Raw genomic sequence first — 25,478 nt, 5'->3', positions numbered from 1 at the left:
TTCTTTATATGTTGCCTTTACTTTAATTTAACTTAAATTAATTTAAGGCTCCCGGGCGTGGAGTCAAAATTTTCGGATTTTCATCTTTGAAAGTTTTTTTCACTTTTATTTAAATTATACCCATTTTTCTCCTCTTAAATTGTGTAAATTGAAAGGCAGTGTAGTCTAAGTAATTATTCACAGATCCATTTAAATTAATGCTTGAAAATCACATCCTAAAGCCTCAATTTCCAAATGCTGAGGTGAGCATGAACACCATTGCCACTAGATTGAATATAAAATACTTAGTATGTAAAGAAAACTTACAAAAGAAAAAGAATAAACGGGGGTACAATGCCCGGCAGCATAAAGCACGTCTCAAAACCTCCGTTTCTGGAGAAGAGGAAAATAGGAATGACGTTACAGTAAACATAAAATCGGCGAAAGTCTTAAATTTTTACTACATATTGCTTGAATCACACGCAGGATTTACAAGCATGAATCGCTCCATTATCTCAGGCTGCGTATATATGCAAGTTTTTATTCTTTATTGTATGTTTGTGGCAATAGGTAAAGTTTTATGGCTACAAAATGAAAATAACATGATCTTTTTATAGCCCCCCCCCCCCCCAAGGAGAAGATCAGCTCTTTCGGAAACAGAATCCTCATCTCACTCCTGATTTTATTGAATAATAATTTGCCAGTGTCCTTCACTAAACATTAATAAAAGATAAAGGTGAAAGACAAGGTTTTGCCGGTTACAATTATAAACACACATTATTGAGGGGAAGTCCAGGAGATATTTGAGGACATTAGGTAAATACACCATAGAGTCCACTATGAGAACTCGATTATATTATTTGATATGTGCAGGCATACCTGATGACTTCAATTCCCAAAGATAAGGCTATAATTTTCAAAATATAATGGCTAATTCGATGACATTCTATGAAGAAACAATTTTTTGCCTACATTATAGAGAAGAAGTATAAGTTTTTTTTCTCGGTGCAATGACATTTCGTAGCAGTCGACCAAGTAAAATTCTTGTGGCTGTTTGAAACATAACCCTAAAAATTAGATTTCCATTGGAGCAAGATTCAAACGGCTACAAAATTCACCACTTTCAAATTCGAAGTAGCCTCATCTTAATATTTAGTTTAAACTTAGAAGCAAGCCAATTTCACAGGTTTTCATCTCAACTTTTATAAAATGAAATCAACCAGCATTTTATATACGAATATAACATGCCAATAATAGCCAATTTCACAATTTTTCATCTCAAGCTTTTTAAGTTGAAGTCAACCAGCAATTTACGTTTGAATTCCACTCTTCCTAAAGATTAGCATTTACCGGTAGTCTATTAACAAAATCTGACTTAATTTGAGTTAAGAAACTAACTGTCTTAGATTGAGTCGAAAAACTGAAAGTTCAACATTGTCGCACTCATTTAGACCGAATCCCAAAAACTACTAACCTGCATAGAAAATAGCCACTATTTATCTCGTGATTAACTAAGATTTTAACAATGTCGAACCCAGAGAGTGATGTCAGCTTCCTCCAACTGGTGCGATCAGCAGCTAACGCTGATGCGTCGTGGACATCTATGCTTGCCAGCTTCAAGTATTTTAAAAGACTATCGGACCATCATTGTTTCAGTTTTCCACGGGGTCGTTTCTAGCCAGCTTCTGCGGGGTTAAAGTACAGCACGATTTTCGCTGGCAGGTGTGTGGCATTCTAAGGAGATGACCATACCATCGTATCTTGATGGAAAAAAAAACATACCATACCATACTCCGCAATTTGGATGGAAAACAGCGTCTGCTGCGTTGTCTGTAGTAACTTCTCGTTACTGACGAAGTCAAACCCTCTCAGGCCTTCTATCGTCAGCAACACGTCTACGGTCTTGAGAGCTCTGATTGTGGCCGGCCAGGTTTCTGTTCCATAAAGAATTACACACCCAACCAGGGCGTTGAAGATTCGCAGCTTCGTGTTTCGACTAATACTTGATTTCCACCATAGGTGACGATTTAACCTCCCCATGGCAGCAATGACAGAGCCAAAGTACGTGAACTGCTGGACCACGTCGACAGTAGTTCAAAGGGCCACAGGAGGGTTGGCGATGCTGGAGGATGGACCAACGACCATAATCTTGGTTTTGTCCCAGTTGACCTGTAGCCCTACTTTCGTAGTCTCTTCTTGTAGGATGTGAAGTGCTTCCACCAGTTGGTCCATGGATTCCGCCATGAGCACCAGGTCGTCAGCTAAGTCAGTGTCGGAGAGGATGCGACCACCAAATTTAAGTCCAAACCTAAGCGTTGAGGTCGTCTTCGCCATGACGTGGTCTATGATGACGTTGAAGAGTACGGGCGCAACGGCGCAACCCTGCCGACCCCCTGCCAACCATGTTTCAGACTTAGTCCAAGATCGATTACAGCATCCGAAGGCAACTTTAAGGCACCGATAAGCATAGGTAAGGCACCGGTAAACATAGGCGAGGGTTTGAGCATACTCTTTTAATTAATTTCTTAATGCACTTTATCTGCTAGTGCAGTTCATGTATCTGGTCCTAGCTGGCATTGTTTGTTGGATTGTTTATTGCGCGTGATACTTTGCTCTGGCTTGGCCTTCGGCTGGTAGTCAGTAGTGGGCGGATGATTGTCATTTTCCTTTTAATACGTTTTTTTTTATTCTTCTTTTTTTGCTTTTTTCCCTTCTGTCTATTTTCTCTCCTTTTTTTCGTTTTCTCCCTGCATTCCTGGCCAAACAGCCTTGTGGGGGGTATCTTATGTCCAGGGTTCGGACAGGTTGGTTCGTTTCAAATTATAGGCTCTGTCCTATTTTTATAGGATTTGCCGGGCCCAAATATAGGCCAAATATAGGATTCGGAAGTCCTCGAGATCAGATCTGTGGTGGTCAGCGTAGGATGCCTGGTCGCATGAATTACCAAGTTTCATCCGATCCCTCCAATCTAAGCGTTTTCCATGATTTTAGGTCCCCCCCCTAAATTCCCCCCAATGACACCAGATCCGGTCGGGATTTAAAATAAGAGCTTTGAGACACGATATCCTTCTAAATATCAAATTTCATTGAGATCTGATCACCCGTTCGTAAGTTAAAAATACCTCATTTTTTCTAATTTTTCAGAATTTTTCAGAAACGACTATTTCTAATTTAATCTGGTCCAGTTCCTGATACGCCTGCCGAATTTCATCGTCCTAGCTTACCTGGAAGTGCCTAAAGTAGCAAAACCAGGACCGACAGACAGACAGATCGACAGAATTTGCGATTGCTATATGTCACTTGGTTAATACCAAGTGCCATAAAAAACACTATGCTACAATGAGATTAACCGAACAGACGGACCAAAGGATGATGAGGCGATAAACGATAAAAAGCTGATTCCGACAATCTTCCATGCAGGAGGGCTAACTTTGCACTTATATCAGGGACATCAAACTTACGAATTATCTTACCATTGCTATAGCAAGGGGGGAGATAAAGTAAAAATTTACAATATCTGAAATAAAAAGTCCGAATCTGATTAACATCATTTTTCTTTAGAAGGGGATAAAGACCAGATAGATAAAGGACATATTGATCACAGAATGTCGCATATAGCCTACCCAGTGCACGTCTATTATACTTCCCTCGATTAGCAACTATCTTAGAATATCCCATGTGAATAACTGGGCCGTATTCACATCAGCCAGCCAGCGTTCAACCAGGAAACACATAAGTTGCAAGAACTCCAGTCTCATTAATCAGAGACTGCTAGCCTACATACTGATCTTCGCTCATTTCGGACAGGCCCAAACATGACAAATAAAACAAAACATAGGCTACTAAGTCAACACAACAGCATAGCCCAGGCAGAAGCAGCTTACTAAGCCCAACACAAAGCACTAGTTAAGTTCAAAAAGCTCAACAGTTGTAACTAATTATCAATCTACACCAAAAGACAGAAAATTGCAAATCATGAGCAATGTTCTTAGTGCTCTTCAGCCGAAAATATAGGAATAATAGGATTTTAGCCAAAATATAGGCATTTTATAGGAGTGCATTAAAATATAGGAATTTATAGGCGAGTTCGAACACTGTATGTCGAATGCACTGATATTGTTCACTTTTGTTTGCTGATTACACATCCATCTATTAATGACAATTTCTAAGAATTTTCCCTATTCCCAAATTCAATTCTAGTGTTTGCATCTGATTGGATTCCGTCAAATTCACCTTAATAACTCATAAGAACATACAGACAAGAATTCCTTCATATTAATATTATTGTTTTGGGGCAAGATAAACACCTGCAAAACTTATTTTGCACACCCGCAAACAGCACATTTAAAAATTTTCATTACTTACTGTCTTTTACAACTTAACTAGATTTAATATTTTTATTTACTTCTGTCCTTATGACTTTTATTAATTGCAGTTCCAAGATCCCAAAAGGGCGCTTACCTAACTACTACTTAACCGTACTTGTTGAATTTTAAGTTTGAACAGATGTTAGACAAACTACTTACTGCAATATAGCTAAAAGAGTGTCACTAGGTTCTGCTTTTCTTCCAGCAAGTAATGCTTGAAGACGACTGACACAGTGTGTGGCAGTTGAAACAGGTGTGTCATCAAAGCTCGGCTCCTTAGACTTCAAATAATATCGTCCTGTCAACGGAGTCGGGGGAACCAAAGACTGAGGATGGAACTAGAACAAAAGAGGAAACTGATTAAGCAAAAACAATGTCAATAAGAAAAGAAACATTTAAAGAATACAATGTCAATTATGAGCAGCTTAAATGTTATTTCCCGTACCTACAAAAATAAAGAAAGTACATACCCACCCGTATTTATGCTGAGATCCTCAAAAAAAAAAAAAAAGGAAAAAAAAGAACAAGATGAAACAAGGAACACGTCGTTGACCACTGAATAGTATTTGAAGTAGGCAAAACATTATGAGAACTACAATACTGCCATCTATCAATTCTGTTTCAAGAAAACCATACAGACAAGATTCGACATTACATTGATCCTTTATATTATTGACAGGTCATGTTACAGGTTGCCAAATAAGAAAAGAACACAAATGTTCTCGAATCATTATTCGAAGTGTTACTCTTTCATTGATTCGAACCATTGGCAGCCCAGCGTACTACTCTTTGCACTAATTTCGGAAATAATCTGCGTCTTAACCTACGTCTTCAATATCTACTCCCAGCCCTTTATTGCCCGCCAAAGCCCCGTTTACCTTGATTAAAACACAACAATTCCGGTTTTAAATCCTATCAATTCAAAAACTAAGCGTTATAAAAAAAGTTATGTGCCAGCGTTTGTTGAAATTCTAAATAAATGAAAATTGTACTCTTATCCTATAATGTGTCAGTTTGTTAGCACTTTTAAATAACAGGTCAGTCGGGACCGTCGTTACATGTTTTTATAGTGTACCTGACAAAAACGACTATGTATTTGCAATGTTATATGTTTATAATGTACCTGACAAAAAACATGATGTACATACAATGTTATATTTTCATAGTGTACCTGACAAAAACGACTATGTATTTGCAATGTTATATGTTTATGATGTACCTGACAAAAAACAGGATGTACATACAATGTTATATTTTTATAGTGTACCTGACAAAAATGACTATGTATTTGTAATGTTATATGTTTATGATGTACCTGACAAAAAACATGATGTACATACAATGTTATATTTTTATAGTGTACCTGACAAAAACGACTATGTATTTGCAATGTTATATGTTTATGATGTACCTGACAAAAAACAGGATGTACATACAATGTTATATTTTTATAGTGTACCTGACAAAAACGACTATGTATTTGCAATGTTATATGTTTATGATGTACTTGACAAAAAACATGAAGTACATACAATGTTATATTTTTATAGTGTACCAGATAAAAACGACAAATTCAGCAGTTTAATGTCGTGAAAGTTCGTTTGTAAATAAATTATCATTCATTCATTCATTGTTAACGTTTGAGAACACCAAATGAATGACCAACTGAATCAAACTCTTTTTTGTTTCCTTTTTTTTCGGGAAGTAATCCATATCTTGTTAAGAAGCAAAGGTAATATTTTCAGAAGGATTCCAAAAAATATTAAAGGTAAAGGTAAAGGATACGGCATTAGACTTTACAGTCCCTACCGGCGGTGCTGATCTCCGTTTCTTGGCCCTTCAGCCAGGAAGTGCAATGGGGGGTTGGGGGCCAGCCATCCTGTGCTTTCACACACCCTTCCTGTTTACCTTCCCCAGATTTCTCCAGGTACCCATTTAGAGCTGGGTCGACTCTGGCTAAGCTTACAGAGTCACGCCACTGACCCCCGTCCCAACTGAAGAATTGGGTACACTGGGATTCGAACCCGCGTCCTCTCAGACAAAGGATCCCGAATCCAGCGCACCAACCAACCAACCAACCAGCGCACCAATATTATCCTATCCTAAAATGTAAATAAGAGTGACATATGATTGTAACTGCAACAAATATTTGCCATCAGGTTGCATAATATACTTTTACAAATAATTATTACACCCTACACTATAGAGAATACAATTTTCATCTATCAACCAAAACAATATACCTACAAACATACTAATACGATAATTTTATCAACGAAAAGTTGCCTAGAGAGACCATATATTTTTCCTTGTAGCCAATTTCTCTAATATTTTTTGTTTCAGCCTATTTTCTAATTTTTCTCTTTATAGCCTATTCTTCTTATTTCTATTCTCTTTCACTTTTATATTTATTCTTCAACAAAACAATATTGTTGGAATATTTTAGTATTGTACAATAGAGTTGAATATACTAACAGCAATACTAATCCGATTATTTTTATCAAAGAAAAGTTGCTGAGGAAGATCATATATTTTTCCTTGTAGCCAATTTCTCTAATACTTGTTCTTTTAGACTATTTCTATTTTTTCTCTAAGTAGCATATTGTTTTTATTTCTATTTTTTCACTTTTAAATTTATTCTTAAACAAAACAATATAATTTGAATATTATAATATTTGATAATAGCGTTGAAATAAGGGATATGGAGTCAACGAAAAATTAGTGAACGTCTAGTCATCCGAAATAAGTTGACAATTCCAACTGCAGAGTTCTAAAAATTACCAAATCCACAACTCATGCCCTGATTAGTACTTACATTTTCAAACTGGTGCGACAAATTCTTTTTAGCAATAAGTCTTTGGCTTTCCTCACTGACCGAGTCATAAGTCTGTTTACTTGGTGTGAACAAGTCAGAAGACATGTCTTTCTCGCCGAGGAAGACCCTTTCGTCAAAATCCCCTTCTGACAGCACGTATTCTTCATACATCTTACCAATGTTCTTATAATTCATGTCAAAGTTAACCTGCTCAAGCAATCCAATAAACGCTGTTGGATCCAGTCGAATTTTCTGGAACAAATATATAATTAATGAACTAAGGAATTACCAACTAGCTCTATGAAAATATAGAATTCAAGAACTATTGCCAGCGGGACATCACTTAAAAAAAAAGTTTTGGATTCATTGTGTATTTTTAAAAAATAAACAAAGCCTAATATTTCCATCCATAGAATCACTTACGTATTGTCCACTATTATTTGTAGTCATTTAATTAAATTTATATACAAACTTCATTATCCCGAAATCCACAATGACTTAATTGCCAAACCTACATTATGTTTTCATTTCACTAAACTTCAGGGACGCATCCAGGAAGTGTGGTACCATATTTGTTTTTAAAGCGATTTTTTTTAAAGCGAAAAATTTGATCAAAATGGGCAACCCCCTAGTAACAGTGCTTGGAGCAGCAGTCACGGTAGCCCCCTCCTCCCTTTGAACGCCTCTGGACTTAGTACATACCATCTTAAGCAGCCTCGGAGAGTCAAATAGTTGACAAAATCTTGTCTTAGTAAAACTACACAAAGCTCTTCACTTGGTTGTCCATGAAATCCTAATCTTTTTATTATCGAATAACTTTGGAATACACCCTCTTTCCGTAAATAGCATTATATTTATCCTTCCAAAGAGAATGCAAGCGATAAAATACAAGAATGCATTCTCAGACTTTTCCGTATTTACTCTGGGATTCCTCAAGAGACTTACTTAGGACAGCTTTCATTTCCATTAAGGTCAATCTCCTAGGTTGAAAGCAAATTCTATTTCCAATAACATTGAAATACGTTACGAGATTTCCTCCTTTCTCATTGGCTTAATTGCTCCTTGAAGGTTGTACCAGAATATCTAAAGACTGTTGATTTTCCCTGAACATTAAGACCGGATTTAAAGGGAATTTAGATTTTTCACATGTCTAATTTGTAACAGCTGACCATTTGAATTTGGTTGATTACAAGTCAGATAACAGTTTAGCATTTGAATTTCCTCGATGGACAGAAAAAAAATACAAAAACAAAAAAGGGACGGGAAAACCTGACTTTGAGCCACTTTTGGCCCAAAGTCACGTTATAGTAGAATGTATTACTTTTATTCATTTACAAGTTACTTTTTCAAACAGTTCGTGGTAACAAACTGTAGTAAGAAGCGACTAGGCTCAATAGTGACTAAAACTCTAAAAAACAAAGTTTTGATACAAATAGTTACATCAAAAGAATTGCATTTTAATGCTAATTTTAAATATATAAGTTTCATAAAGTGTAGTCTTACCGGTCAAAATAAACGAGCCTGAGAAAATGTGCCTTATTTTAGAAAATAGGCGGAAATACCCTCTAAAAGTCACAGAATCTTAAAAAAGTCACACCATCAGAGTCAGCATATCCGAGAAACCTACTGTAGAAGTTTCAAGCCCCTATCATAAAAATGGTAGAATTTTGTATTTTTGCCAGAAGACAGATAACGGGTGCGTATTTGTTTTTTTTTTTTTTTTTTTCCTCAGGGGTGATCGTAATCGACCTAGTTGTCCTAGAATGTCGCAAGAGGGTTCATTCTAACGTAAATTAAAAGTTATAGTGTCCTTTTTAAGTGACCAAAAAATTGGAGGGCGCCGAGACCCCCTCCAACACACATTTTTCTCCAAGGTCACCGGATCAAAATTTTGAGATAGCCATTGTGTTTAACTTAGTCAAAAACCTAATAACTATGTCTTTGGGGATGACTAAATCCACCACAGTTCCCGGGGGAGGGGCGGCAACTTATAAACTTTGACCATTGTTACACATAATAGTTGTTAATTATGAAGTATACAGACGTTTCGGGGGGACTTTTTTTGTGTTGAGTTTAAGGTGGGTTGGGGGGGGGGGGGGCAGGTTAAGTGGGAGGATCTTTCCATGCAGGAATTTTTCATGAGGGAAGAGAATTTTCATGAAGGGGTCGTAGGATTTTCTAGCATCATTTACAAAAAGACAATGAGAAAATTATTTTTTTTTCAACTGGAAGTAATGATCAACATTAAAACTTAAAACGAACATAAAATATTACTTATATAAGGGGGTTCATCTCTTCCACAATACCTTGCTCTTTACGCTAAAGTATTTTTAGTAACTCTAACTAGTTATTCTACGGCCTTTGTGATTCAAGGGTCATTCTGAAAGATTTGGGACAAAATTCAAGCTTTATTGTAAAAAACGAGGTATTGACGAGGGGGCAAACCCCCTCACAATAAAAATATACAATTATATAAGTTCGTTGCATAAGCTAATTCGTAAGGTACCTATGTATATTACAAACAAAAACGTTTGTAAAACAAATAAAACAAATCTAGTTGTATTTTTAAGTAACCAAAAATTGAGAGGTAACTAGGCCTCCTCTCCCACCCCCCCCCCCTTTTTTTAGCGAAATCGTCCGATCAAACAATGAGAAAACCATTTAGCTTGTAATTAACATAAAAATTGCTTCTCCAGACAAAACATCCGTATGATATATGGGTAGATTATTGCAAAATATATCGTGCGAAGAGTACGTTCCGGCAGAATATGCTTCAATCTTTTGAGGATACCAACTCCAAGTGCAACTTTGGTGGAGATAATGTCGCTATGATGCTTCTACGATAGATTAGAATCAATATGGAAGCCGAGGTACCGCAGTGATATAGCTTGTAAAATAGGTTTTTCACCAAATAGAACTTTACTAAATACATCAACAGAATCACCCCCTCCACAGAATGTCAGTAAAAAATTTTCTTTACATTCACACACAGCAAACTTTTGTAAACATCTCTAACCTTTTGAGAGTAATAAGAGCTTTTGCTATTAAATTATCTGCAGATTTTGCAAATTTTGTTAGCAATAATGTTAGTAATATATGTATCCTTTAGATATACGTAAATAAAGTAAAGGGCCCAGCACATACATTTTGCTATTTATAATGTTAGATATCGTCGTATGAGTGTCTACACCAGGTAACTACTTTACCCCATGAAATACAAGGCTATCAAGCATGGACTCCTGATTATAATTATCAAGCTATTTTCTATTCGACCGATTCTCTCCTCCAAATTTTCAATTTGAAATCTAAGACTACCTAGTAGAGCCTGCTCAATTTTTGCAAACTATGGATTAAACTCGAGCGTGACTGAATCATAAACCTGGCTGATTATCAGTTCAGTACCTTCCTTGTTCAATGAATTTGGGTCATTGAACTTTTCATTAACTGAAAGTAAGGAGCAGCATTAAAACTTAAAACAAACAGAATTTACTTCGTATATGAAAGGGGCTTTTCCTCCTAACGCCCCGCTCTTTACGCTAAAGTTTGACTCTTTCTATTAACTTTATTTTTAAAACAGTAAGAAACTTTAGCGTAAAGAGTGGGGCGTTGAGGAGGAAAAGCCCCTTTCATATGCGGAGTAATTTCTGTTCGTTTTAAGCTTTAATGTTGCTCCTTACTTTCATTTAAAAAAGCTTGTTTTTTTTTATTTAATTTCTGGACGTTTTTGAATTAATGCATGTTTTGATCTTGGCTCTCCGCACATAATAATTAAAGCGAAATTTGCATATGAATTAATTGCAATTAATCGGAGTATTTTGAGAAAAAGGAGCGAGGGAGGAGGCCTAGTTGCACCCCAAGTTTTTGATCACTTAAAAAGCAACTAGAACTTTTAATTTTTTACAAACGTTTTCATTGGTAAAAAATATACGTACTTACGAATGAACTTACGTAACGAACTTCTATATCCGTATGTTTTTATTGCGTATATGAGGGGGTTCAACCCTCGTCGATACCTCGCTCTTTACATTAAAGCTTAGATTTTGTCCCAATTCCTTAAGAATGACCTCTGAATCACAAAGACCGTAGAATAAATAGTTGAAATTACTAAAAATACTTTAGCGTAAAGAGTGAGGTATAACGAGAAGGTAAACCCTTGATATGCATAATAATTTTTGTTCGTTTTAAGTTTTAATGCTGCTCCTTACTTTGAGTAGAAACAAATTTTTAATATTTATTTTTTCATTGTTTTTTCAAATAATCCTCGAAAATCCTGCGCCACCTTAATTGTAATTCACTTCCCCCATGAGAGGTTTCTCCATGGAAATATCCTCCCATGTAACCCTCCCCCCTCAAATCTCCCCCCTAAACCAAAAAAATCCCCCTGAAAAGGTCTGTACACTTCTCAGTAACCATTGCTATACGTAAACACAGGTCAAAGTTTGTGACTTGCAGCCCCTCCCACGGGGACTGCGGGGGAGTGAGACGTCCCTAAAGACAGTTATTAGGTTTTTCGACGATGGTGAATAAAATGGCTATCGCAGAATTTTGATCCGGTGACTTTTGGGAAAAAATGACTTTTAATTTCCATAAGAATTAGCCTTCTTGCGACATTCTAGGACCACTCAGTCGATAAGATCACCCCTGGAAAAAAAAAGGAAAAAAAAAAAACAAAAACAAATAAACACGCATCCGTGATCTATCTTCTGGCAAAAAAAAATGCGAAATTTCACATTTTTGTAGATAGGAGCTTGAAACTTCTACACTATGGTTCTTTGATACGCTGAATCTGATGGTGTTAAGATTGTATGACTTTTAGGGGGTGTTTCCCCCTATTTTCTAAAATGAGGCAAATTTTCTCAGGCTCGTAACTTTCGATGGGTATAAATGGTCTTGATGAAACTTATATATTTAAAATCAGCATTAAAATGCGATTCTTTTGATGATCAAAATTCCATTTTTTAGAGTTTCGGTTACTATTGAGCCGGGTCGCTCCTTACTACAGTTTGTTACCACGAATTGTTTGATTGGTTATATTTTCCAGCAGATGACTTCTTATTTTCTCCAGCTGGGCTTCAGTTGTAGCTAATTGTTCGTAAATCAGGGCGATACTTGAAGACACCGAGTTGGACCCTAATTTATCTCTTGCTTCCAGGGCTTAAAAGGTCTTAGAAAAAGTTTAGTAAATTTCTGTGGTATTAGCAAGTTTTTGAGGCACTTAGTATTTACAAAGTGACATATAGTGATCGTAAATTCTGTCAGTCTGTCTGTCTGTCTTTCCCTGTTTTGCTAGTTTAGGCACTTCCAGATAAGCTTGGACGATGAAATTTGGCAGGCGTTTCAGGAACCAGACTAGATTAAATTAGAAATAGTCATTTTCCCAATTCGATCATCTGTGGGGAGTGGGGAGACGGTTAATTCAGAAAAAAAAAACCGGTTTGAAACTTGGTGGAAAAAATGAGAACAAATACTAGATACGTGATTGACATATTCGGAACGGGTCCGCTCTATTTGGAGAAATAGGGAGGAGGGTTAATTGTGAAAAATCAGTACCAGACAAGATTAAATTAGAAATAGTCATTTATCCGACTCGACCGTCTGTAGGGGGGATTGGAGGGACGGTTAATTCGAAAAAATGAGGTATTTTTAAGTTACGAAGGAGTGATCGAATCTTAATGAAATCTCATATTTAGAAGGATCTTGCAACTCAGATCTTTTATTTTAGATCTGGCTGAATCCAGTTTCATTGGGGGGAGTTGTGGGGGGGACCCCACAATAAGCACACATCCAAGATACGTAACCGACGTAACTGGACCAGATCCACACTCTTTGGGAGAGTTGGGGGGAGGGTAACTTGGAAAAAATAGAAAAATGAGGTATTTGTAATTTATGGACGGGTGATAAGATCTTAATGAAACTTTATATTTAGAAGGATCTTGTGCTTCAGCACTCTTGTCACAAACCCTGACAAGATCCGGCGACAGTAGCCAGAGGCGGAGGGGGAAACCAAAAATCTTGGAAAATGATTAGAGTGAAGATATCGGGATAAAACTTGGTGGGTAGAATAAGCAAATATCGTAGATACGTGATTGACGTAACTGGACGGATCCACTCTCTTTGGGGGAGTTGGGAGAGGGAAGGGTTAATTCTGACAAATTAGAAAAAATGAGGTATTTTTAACTTAGGAAAGAGTCATCAGATATCAATGAAATTTGATGTTTGGAAGGATATCGTGTCTCATAGCTCTTATTTTAAATTCCGAATGGATCCGGTGATATTGGGGGGAAACTGGAAGGGGGAACCAAAAATTATGGGAAACGCATAGAGTGGGGGGATCGGAATGAAACTTGGTGGTAAAAACCATCGTAAGTCCTAGATATGAGATTGACGCAACTGGAGCGGATCTGCTCTCTTCGGGAGAGTTGGGAGGAGGAGGGTTAATTCTGAAAAATAAAAAAATAAGGTATTTTCAACTTACGAAGGAGAGATTGGACCTTATTGAAATTTGATATTTCCAAGGATATCATGTCTCAGGAAACACTTAGAGTATAGGGGTCGTGATGAAACTTGATGGTAAAAATAAGTACAAGTCCTAGAAACGGGATTGACATAGCCGGAACGGATCTGCTCTTTTTAGGGGAGTTGGGGGGAGGGGGAGGGTTAATTCTAAAAAAATACACAAAATTAGGTGTTTTAACTTATGAAAGAGCGATCGTACCTTAATGAAATTTCATATTTAGAAGGACCTCGAAAACCAGATCTCCCATTTTAAATCCCTACCAGATCCAGTGTCATTAGTGGGGGGGGGGGGGGCGGAAATATTGGAAAACGCTTAAAGCGGAGAGATCAGGATGAAACTTGGTGGAACGAATAAGCACACGTCCAAGATAGGTGACTGGCATAACCGACTCGGATCTGCTCTCTTGGGTGGAGTGGGGGGGGGGGGAGTAATTCGGTAAAATTATAAAAAATGAGGTATATGTAACTTGCGAACGGGTGTTCAGATCTGAATGAAATTTGATATCTAGAAGGATCTTGTGCTTTAAAACTCTCATTTTAAATCCCGACCAGATCCGATGACATTGAAGGGAGCTGGAGGGGGGAACCGGAATTCTTTGAAAACGTGAAAATCGAGGTATCTTACAAATGGGTGATCGGATCTTAATAAAACTTAATATATAGAAGAATCTTATGTCTCAGATAATCCATTTTCAATTCGAATTGGATCCAAGGATATAGAGGATTGGAGGGAAAAACAGCAACCTTGGAAACCGGAAATCTTGGAAAACACTTAGAGTGGAGAGATCGGAATGAAAATTGATGGGAAGAATAAGCACAAGCTTTAGATACGAGATTGATATTATTGGTATGGATCAGTTCTCTTTGGGGGAGCTGGAAGTTGTTAATTTGGAAAAATTTGAAAAATTGAAGTGTTTTTAACTTAAGAATGTGTGACCGGATCTTAATAAAATCTGATAATTAAAAAAAACTCATGTCTCAAAGCTCTTCTTTCAAATACCGACCAGATCTGTTAACATTGGGGGGGGGAGTTGGAGGGGGAAACCATAAATCTTGGAAAATGCTTATAAACGCCGTAGATACGTAATTGACGTAACCGGACTGGATCCGGTTTTTTTGGGGGGACTTAGGTGGTGTGGTTCAGTGCTTTGGTGATTTTGGCGCTTCCGGATGTGCTAGGACGATGACAATTGGTAGGCATGTCAGGGAGCTGCACTAATTGACTCTTTACAGTTATTTCCCAAATTTGACCATCTTGGGGGCTGAAGGGAGAGGAAAAATTAGAAAAATTGAGGTATTTTTAACTTACAAGTGGGCGATCGGATCTTAATGAATTTTGATATTTAGAAGGACCTCGTATCTCAGAGCTCTTGTTTTAAATCCCGACCGGCATTAAGCCTTTGATTTTCCTCTTAAAGCAAGCTATTGATTCTTAGAATTTTACTAGAGCTCATATCACATGAGTTCTTGGCTCCTCTTGAGCTCGTCACAAGTGCCATATGAGCTCTTAGCTCTTGTTTTTGATGAATAGTATATAAATATAAGTAGATTCAAAAATTTATTAAATACCCCTAAGAGGTTTCCTTCCTCCCTTACCTGTATTTATGATCCCAGGGCAAGATTGCCCAATGTTTGTTATGTACCTTCAGGAACATATGACTTTAAATGACATTAATTTAATAAGTATATGCATTACTCTGTAAAGCAAAGTATATAATTACCGCGGTTCCAAACCGGGGTAATCAGTCATTTATGAACGAGCCTATAAATCGTCAACTATATGAGATGTTGGGGAAAAACCAAAATATTCTAAGATACGGCACTATTGGGAATAAAATGAGATCCCGTGGAACTAAAATGGACGAATATCCTACAACTTTAGATAAAAAAAAATAATGTTCGTATATTTTATAGGCCTACAATCGGCGTTTCTTTACTTTTAAGAGCCAATAATGTTTAAAATAATGTGTTTTAGAGAATAACGTTCTTTTTTTAAAATAATATTCATACATTTTATAGGCCTACAATCGTTATTTCTTTACCCCTAAAGGCCGATAATGTTTAAAATAATGTGTTTTTAAGAATAATGTTCTTTTTAAGAATAACTTTCTTTTTAAAAATAATGTTCATACATTTTAAAGGCCTACAATCAGTGTTTCTTTACTTTTAAAGGCCAATAATGTTTAAAATAATGTGTCTTTAAGAATATTGTTCTTTTTAAAAATAAAGTTCATACACTTTATAGGCGTACAATCGGTGTTTCTTTACTTTTAAAGGCCAATAATGTTTAAAATGATGTGTTTTTAAGAATAATGTTCTTTTTAAGAATAATGTTCTTTTTAAAAATAACATTCATACATTTTATAGGTCTACAATCGGTGTTTCTTTACTTTTAAAGGCCAATAATGTTTAAAATGATGTGTTTTTAAGAATGATGTTCTTTTTAAAAATAATGATCATGCATTTTATAGGCCTACAATCGGTGTTTCTTTACTTTGAAAGGCCAATAATTTTATCTGCTTTGTAACAGCCTTGTAACCTAACAAATTCCCATTCGTATGAGGTGTTAAAAATGATATTGCCTCAAGGTGTTGTTGCCAATTATACATGTTTTCAACTTCCTTTTAAATCTGGTCGTAATAATAAGGAGATGTCAACATTCTTAATGATATTCTGGCAAACCCCTTAAGGAGTGCTTAAGCCAATGAGAAAGGAGAAAATCTTGAATACTAAGAATTATTGCTAAAAATCATCTCTCATAACTACAAATTTAAGAATCTTTGGGATTATTAATCAGTATAAGATCTACAAAATGACACAAAAATCAAGGCTGTATGATTAGTACAACTCTTTTAAATAGTAAAGGAAGAATATCTTAAATGGCAAATTTTAAAGGAAACTGATGATAATAAAAAAAAAAATTCACGGCCAAAAATTTTGAAATCTTGTGGCAAATTGAGAGGCTACTTTACAATTCTCTACATCTTCCAAAAGTAATTTTATTACTACTTTTAAAAATGAGAGGTGTCCCCCCCAATTAATTTTTTATGAAGCTCTAAAGAATAAAAATGCAAATTCGTTCGGCCTATTCATGTTAAAGCTTTCAATGAAGCCACAATAATTTTTTCATCAAAGAATCTGCTCGTGTCTGCTGCTAATATGCATTTCACTGCTATAGGAAAATAGCATTGGCTTCAAACCACGGAGATTGACCTTAATGGTAAACAAAATCAGCACTGAGTTCATTTAAAGATAGAAATATGTTGATGACTTGTTGACCCCCAAAATATGTTATGGATATATTCAAAACAATCCCCTTCAAATCCTTACCAGTGTTACAAATCAGGTTAACAACCTAAACAACAAAGTGAGCCACGTATCTAAAAATTTCCCAAATCTACTCCCCTTTTTATGAAGCTTCTCCCCCTTTTTGTGTTATTGAATTAAGTTTAACTTCTTGGTGTTGTGAGATCCAATGTCTTCTAGTCGGATATACATTTTTTCAAACATCGTTAATTTTTGCAGTTACGCGGCAACACACCCGGAAATTGTAAGACATGAATATTTTGATATCAAAATTATTTTGCCTGTGTCTTGGATATTCAAAAATTGCATATTAAAAAAGGGCTACTATTTTCAGACAAATTGATGGCAGATTAATTGTCAAAAAAGTGAAATAAATTTTTCATTTTTCTGTACTCCTAAGCGTCATCACCCCTTTCAAGCTACGAGAGCTGAAATCCTAACATTTTAGAATACTTTATTAGTAATTTTAGAGTTAGTCTATAAGAGGGAAAAAATTGAAGCAATGCTTCTATACCAGGGAAGAAGGCACCTTCACTTTTTTTTGCAAATTTACCGTGATTTGTATCTAATTATTTTTTTATCGCGTTTAAATAAACTTCTCTCTTACATTAGTTTCTAAAATACAACGATGATTTGAGTTTCAGGTCTGTTTCTGTGGAGAATAAAGTAAAAAATTAATAATAATTGCGGGTGGCTTAACATAATAGTTTTGGCTAAAAGCACTATCACCTCAAGAAAGGTTACAAGCTTTCCATGTTTTCCTTATTTATGTGCATTTTACGAAGATATCTGTTCTGTTTTTTCCACTTTTTCCTCTTCAAATATCTTATTTCCTTCTACATGTGTTCCAATCTGAATTCATTTAATGCATTTCAAACTTATTTCCTTTTATATGTATTTCAAACTGAAAAAAAATCTCAACAAAAAAAGAAGTAAAATCAATTATTCCATCAGTTATCACGTAAAGGAAGAACGAGAGGGCGACATTTTTTTTTACGATTTTTATTCTTTTCTAACTATGTTCAACAGTTTTCAATTATTTTCAGTTTCGAATTGCAATTTACTTGTAGAAGAAAGAAGCACATCCAGAAGAACGAGAGGGCGACAATTTTTTGGTTTTCAACGATATTCTTTTTCAACTATATTCACAGTTTTCAAATATTTCCAGTTTCAAAGTGCAATTTACTTGGAGAAGAAAGAAGAAAGGCGCATACCAAAACAACAGAATACAAACATAAAATTTCGAGATCTTAATAACTCTATAAATACTCATCATCGACGGAGGACCCCCCCCAACTTATTTGTGATATTTATTTACTGAAACAATTGTTAGTTTGTTTTTCTTTTTTGTGTCGAAAACATAGCAGTTTACTAGATGGAATTTGACTCATTTTGTTGCAAGTGGGCCTTGCCTTTTTTTTAGTTTTCTTTCATTATTCTAAATCAACGTTGTAGTACGTTTTATTCTTACGTTTGTTTACAAAAAACTCGATTCTTTATTTCAGTTCTCTTTTCACTATCCGAATTATGGATATAACGCAATCTGATAACAATATAAACAGTGTGTGAAATAACAATACGTTTCACTGCAAAATAAGTAAATAACAATTACACCCTTTAACAGGGAAAACTCAAACTAAACCAATTTATAAGGCCATGCATTAGCAGTTCTCTTTATTATATAGTAGTATTGAGATCTTAAGCTTCAAAAAAAAACATATTCATTAGAACTTCCCAGGTAAAACACTGAATAAAAATTCTAACAAAATTCCAGATTTTTTGAAAATTTAGATACCATTAAAACTTGGATAATAAAAAAAAATAAAGGTCCTTGAAAACTAAAATAATACAACAAAAAAGACTTGCAGTTCAAAATAATACTTAATAGTAATAATAGCAACAAGAATACTTAGTTTTAATGGGAGAAACGAAAATGTACCTTGCTTTTTTAATATTTCTCTAAAAATTAGAAAGGATACTATTAACAGGATACTGGCAGAGTGGCCAGGGGCCCAAGCCCCCCACCCACCTCCGAGATTTTTCTGGTCCCCTCATTCCATGTTTTTTCGCCTTTCACTTTTTTTTAAATAAACTTGTCAATTTGGTCAGTTGTTGGCACTCTTGTCACACTGCCCATCCCCAAAGATTTTGCTCCGTATCCGCCATTTAGCAGGATTAGCATAATAAAGCCCAAAATCACTAAAAAATGGACATAATTACTTAATGGCATTTTTCACACTTACAAACATTTCTTGAAATGGAAAGATTTTTTTTCCTAACCTAAAGAAATGTCTTATTCCAAGTATATCTTACCCCTTTTTCATAGAACTCCTTCACTTTAGGATATAAGAAATGTTCTTTAATTGATTTGGCTTCAACCACTATCCCATCTGTCATTCCACAAAGGATAGCAATATTACAAACTGCGTCAATAGGTGGGGTATAATACGGTTTATTGAAGCTAGATGGTAAGCCTGAAAACAAAGAGAGAATATTGTTTATTTCTAAAAATCATATTTCCCAATGTTTGCAGGATTATAGAAAACTAGCGCTTTACTGAAAACACAAAAACAAAGTATAAATAACAAAAATGTTGATTTATTAGTTAAAAGTGGGTACGTAGCCTAACACTAACAAACAAATCTATAAAATTTCACTGTCTTACACCAGCTGTGATATCAGTAACGTTCAGTACACAATTAAAATTTTCTTAAAAACACAAGCATAAAGATAGATACTAAATCAGTAACCACAAAGTCACTGAACAGTATACAGAAATATTGGATTGAGTTATCAGGTAAGATTTTGGTCGCAACAGCTATAATACCAATAATGAGTAATAAACAATCTTAAATTGTAAGACAGGGTTCGGACAGGTCGGTTCGTTTTAAATTATAGGCTCTGTCCTATTTTTATAGGATTTCCCGGGCCCAAATATAGGCCAAATATAGGATTCAAAAGTCCTCGAGAAAAGATTTGTGGTAGATGGTGTGGGATGCCCGGTCCCATAAATTAACAAGTTTCATCCCGATCCCTCCAATCTAAGCGTTTTCCATGATTTTAGGTCCCCCCCCCAAATTCCCCCGCCCAATGTCACCAGATCCGGTCGAAATTTAAAATAAGAGCTTTGAGACCCAATATCCTTCTAAATATCAAAGTTCATTGAGATCCGATCACCCGTTCGTAAGTTAAAAATACCTCCTTTTTTCTAATTTTTCAGAATCAACCCCCCCCCCCAAACTACCCCAGAGAGAGCGGATCCATTCTGGTTATGTCAATCATGTATCTAGGACTTGTGCTTATTTTTCCCACCAAGTTTCAGCCCAATTCCTCCAATCTAAGCGTTTTCCATCATTTTAGGCCACCCCAAAGTCCCCCCAATGTCACCAGATCCGGTCGGGATTTAAAATAAGAGCTTTGAGACACGATATCCTTCTAAATATCAAATTTCATTGAGATCCGATCACCCTTTCGTAAATTAAAAATACCTCATTTTTTCTAATTGTTCGGAATCAACCCCCCCTCCCAACTACCCCAAAGAGAGCGGATCCGTTCTGGTTATGTCAATCATGTATCTAGAACTTGTGTTACTTTTCCGACCAAGTTTCAGCCCAATCCCTCCAATCTAAGCGTTTTCCATGATTTTAGGTCACCCCAAACTCCCCCCAATGTCCCCAGGTCCGGTCGGGATTTAAAATAAGAGCTTTGAGACACGATATCCTTCTAAATATCAAATTTCATTGAGATCCGATCACCCGTTCGTAAGTTAAAAATACCTCATTTTTTAAAATATTTTTTTAAAATACCTCATACCTAAGTTTAAAAAAATGCAAATAGGTTCTTAGCACTGTGATTTCTCTATATACATTACAAATAGTTTCATTCTGTCTATCAAATAGCAAAAAAAAGGAAATAACATGAATAAATAAATATAACAATAAGTAATCGTTCTTTGAAGATGCAACTATAAGTAGTTCCAGAGCCATTACACTACACTTCTCCAACTCCTAAGTGGCAAGGGGCTGGGACCCGGGTCGTAATTTGTTCTAAAAATAGTGTATGGAACATTCACAACTCACAAAAAAAAATTAACAAAAATAGTGAATTAGCTGAAAAATAATCATATATAAGGCACAAAACTATGATTGAAAAAAAATGTCTGACAAAGGAGCTGAACCCTTGCCATCCTGATTCAAAGACTAACGTGCTAGTTACTGATAGAAAGCACGTAGATATTAGCAATAGCTTTCAAATGATCCATTACACATTTCTCTAAGAAGTCCTTGTAAGCCACTAGCCCTAGCCTTTCCACTTGAGACATGGCACCAATAGTGCCATTTGGCACTTGTAGATGGTGGAATTTATAAGTAAAACGTAAGTATGAAAAATAGCTTTTATGTGAGATATTAAACATCTGTCAACGATATTTTGGTAGCCCGCTAGCCCTACCCCTCGAGAAGTGGCAGAGAGTGTCATTTATAATGAGCACGTAGATGTGAGAAATTGATTTTGAATGAGCCATTAAATGTCTCTCTATGATGTTCCAAAATAATAGATGTAATAATATGATTATATAATATATTTTATTATATTATTATATAATATATATAGATAAATTATGTAAATATAATATATAATGTATAATTTAATATATAAGATGATATAATAAGACGTAACCGAAATAATAGTTACCATTCCTGAATCAGTGTCAGATGACAATTTTTTTTCACTAAGCAGTTTTTTTCTAAACACGTTTTTTAATTTTCGGTTACTATTGGCTGTTGTTTGCTCTTTACTAGGTTGCATCTACCGCTGCAACCATGATCTGGTATGCAAGGGGAATAAAATTACGTTCTATATACTTTGACCAAAAAATAATGCATTTTTTTGCTCCTATCATGGCAGCGTGATTTTGTGGCTTTCACGATTTGTGGATCCAACTTATATTCAAGTCACAAGTGGAGACAGGAAAATAGTTTATCAACACCAATAAAGCCAGCCATACAAAAGAGTATCAGGTAATTTACACGAAAAAGTGTAGTTTACTGTCTCAGCGTCAAAAACAGATTTTTCGAACCAAAACATTATAAAGACTGCCAAAAACAGAAAGATAGACCACTCAAATTAGAAAGGTCTCTCAAATAACGGTTGGATCTGTTTTCCTGACCTTTTAAAAGTAACCCGATAATGGGGATGATGATAGCCTTAAGTGACTGATGAGAAAAACTGAGCAAGGCTTTGCATTTTTGACTCAGATATAAAAGTTGTTGTTTTTTTTCCTTTACCAGCCTTAACATTATGACATTTTTTTTTAGAAAATACAAGCTATTTCCTTAAAATAAAGTGCTTTAAGCAGCGATTTTCCTTCTTTCTTTTCGATTCATTGATTATTAGAAATTGATTGGAATTTCAGCACTGTTAGACATTACTAGCTTGTTTTTCAAAAAGAGTAAAAAAAAGACTAAATTTTGTCACCGGGTTTAAAAACAAATACAAGGTAGCTTTATTTCAACAAAAGTAAAAAATAATTTCTTTTAAAATTCTATATTTGGCCTATTATTATATATGTAAAATATATATATATATATATATATATATATATATATATATATATATATATATATATATATATATATATATATATATATATATATATATATATATATATATATATATATATATATATAAAGTTAGCTTCTGAGTTCAAAAAAGCAGACAGTGAACTCAACGATTTTTTTCATCACAATGTTGATTAAACACCAGATAAGTAGGTAAAATGGTTATTTCGAAAAACTTTTTACCATGCATTTGAAGCTAACGCTAACTATCAAAAAAGAACTTTCTGAGTCCACAGGTGACAGCTCTGTTAGAAATTATACTAGACCACTATTTAGAAAATAATATTACCTGGAAAATTTGGATTCAACAGATCTCTTCTGTCCAGAACAATGACATTTGACAACAATAAATCCAAAGTGCATAACAGGAGGTGAAAAGAGTTTACTAAATCGTCACTCACACTGGGGTATGACGCTCTCACCAATGAAAATAATGTCCATGTAAAGTCAAACAATTCCGCAGAAGTGCATGGTGGGCGCCTGTAAATCAAACAAGTGACAGTTCAGACCCATGGTAGTAAGGCCACAGTAGTTTATACACACATAAGCCTACATAAATACACACACATGCACCTACACAAATAAGCCTATAAATCTAAAAATGACATTTTAGACCAATGGTAGTAAGTCCAAAGTATTTTATGACAAATACACAAACTCGCCTACACAAATAAGCCTGTTAAAAAAGAACAAATGACAGCTCAGACCAATGGCAATAAGACTACAGTAGTTTATGACAAATACACACATAATGACTGTATTCCAATGTTGAACGAGTTAAATATCAAAGAAATTCTTATTTCTCCAGATGTGATCTCCCACAGACAAAAATAGATCAGGGCGTTACGCCACAAAAGAAGAATAATTCAGGAAAGCCTAAAACCACAAAATCTGTTTTGGACTTTTTTACAAGGAAGTTTTGTTCAGTAATCCAAGAAATTGTTTAAAGATAGCTGACCATGGTTGGCAAAAAGAGCTAAATTTAAAATTTAATTTAAAATCTTAATTCTAAAACGTTAAACTTAGCTATTTTATAATAGCAAAATTAAACAAATCATGACACTTTAAAAACTAAACTCAGGCAGTAGTTTCCAATACATTTCTATGCATTAGAAACTAATATTGGTTCCAAATAAATTTTCAAACATTCAAGATTAACCTTTTCTCTTTCTAAGCGAACTTTTCAACCGTCTTCTAGATTACCTTTATTTTAAACTTTTTGTAATACATGTTCGTTTTTCTTTCTCCCCTCTCATCTCCCGTTTTGACACTAAATACAGTGGTATCGATTCACAAAAATCGGAGGGGGGATTTATTTTTCAAAATCTGAGGAGGAGGGATTTGTCGTTTTCAATTTTACAATGAAAACATAAAAAATATTTAACAATTAAAAATTCCTTCAAAAAAAGGGACTTTCCTTAATCTAGGGGGAAGAAAACAAATCTACACAACACCCCCTTAACCCCTTGCTCGTTATGCTAAAAATTACTAGTGCTTTAAAAAAACTTCTTATTTCAATTCCATGGTCTTTGTGTTTCAACAGTTGTTCTAACAAAAATTGAAAAAAAGTCAAACTTTAGCGTAAAGAGCGAGGGGTTGAGGAGGCGACAGTCCCCTTATACACAGATTAATTTCAGCTTTTTTCTAAGTTTTAATGTTGCTCATAATTTTCGGTTGAAAAATCTTGCTTTTTTAATCTAATTTCTGATCATTTTGGAATCATAGCCTGGCCTAACCAAGATATCATGCGGGATAACGGCCCCATAGACCCCCGGTTTCTTGCTGATAAACTGTGCATGTCGATAATTGTAAACTGAATGGTAGCGTCCGCTTTTCAGTTTTTCTACTTCAGAATTAAAATGTTGGAAGATAATTAAAATTTTAGATTAAGTTTGAGCATTTAGTCGAAGTTTTCGGTGAACAGTACTTTTGTTGAATAATTCCTTAATGATACTTTTACTACAGAAGTTCGGGTGGGTGGAAAAGTGTATTATTGTTCATATGGATGGAAATTCTGCGTGACTTTTGATCTTCTATGGAACTGAAGCCATCGCGGCCTCTTCAACAGGGTTCTCTGATTTTAATACTGTAGATTGTTTATAAATGCCGCAGACATTGAAACATAATACATAAACGGGAAAAGAGAAACATTACCATTTAAAATCGGTGACAACCAAACTCCTGATAGCACTTATCCCCCAAGAAATTTCCTGGCGAGGCTTATGATGCTCTACCTCACCTTTTCCACTTTTGTGCCGCCAGGCAGGTAAATGTAATATTTATGCTATGTAGAAAAAAAAATTCGCAATGAGAGGGGCACTATTACCCTCCCTCCTAGCACCAATAATAATGGCGTAGACCAAAAACATTCCAGGAAATCAAGAGGGATTAGATATCAACATTTACCATCTCTCCCCCCTTTCCAGAAAATCATTCTATATTTACATAAAAGCTCAATGAGAGTTAGGATATTTAGGCGTTCAAATCGTCATTGATGAATCCACATCCTACCTCCTTCCTCCACCGTCCTTCCTAATAGTTGATACGCATTTGCGCATCACTGTGTATAACTTTATGAAAGACAATGCAAACAAAAATAGTCAAACGAAGCTATAAAATAAATGTCACAATTTTTTGTGGCATCTTCCTGCAGTACACTTATTCAGTCTTAGTCTAAATGAAAGAAAATAAGAGATCAACTCCCCCTCCCTACCTCTTTCTATACAAATCTGAAGGATCATGGAGAGTTAGCCATTTTGGGAATTGAAAATGTGGTTTTTAGGCATCTACTACACCCCCGCCTATCCTTCACAATAGCAGATACGCTATTTTAAATCACTAAGCAAAATTTCATGAAAAATCAAGCATTAAGATGTC

At 35.3% G+C, this 25,478-nt stretch overlaps 1 protein-coding gene across 1 annotated transcript in view; it reads right to left on the bottom strand.

The window, feature by feature from the left end:
* LOC136033715 (retinoblastoma-like protein 2) overlaps nt 1-25,478 on the bottom strand; it is a gene marked incomplete at its 3' end in the record, with an annotated part of 62,061 nt that overhangs the window by 20,697 nt on the left and 15,886 nt on the right. Inside the window, 4 exon segments of the mRNA XM_065714594.1 lie at nt 4,506-4,684; nt 7,162-7,413; nt 19,297-19,457; nt 22,891-23,081. Of these exon segments, the coding sequence (XP_065570666.1) occupies nt 4,506-4,684; nt 7,162-7,413; nt 19,297-19,457; nt 22,891-23,081 (783 nt within the window).

Source organism: Artemia franciscana, chromosome 12, assembly GCF_032884065.1.
Source record: "Artemia franciscana chromosome 12, ASM3288406v1, whole genome shotgun sequence".
Lineage (NCBI taxonomy): Eukaryota > Metazoa > Arthropoda > Branchiopoda > Anostraca > Artemiidae > Artemia > Artemia franciscana.
Note: the sequence above shows the minus strand (reverse complement) of the source record. Positions and strands in the feature narration are given on the sequence as shown.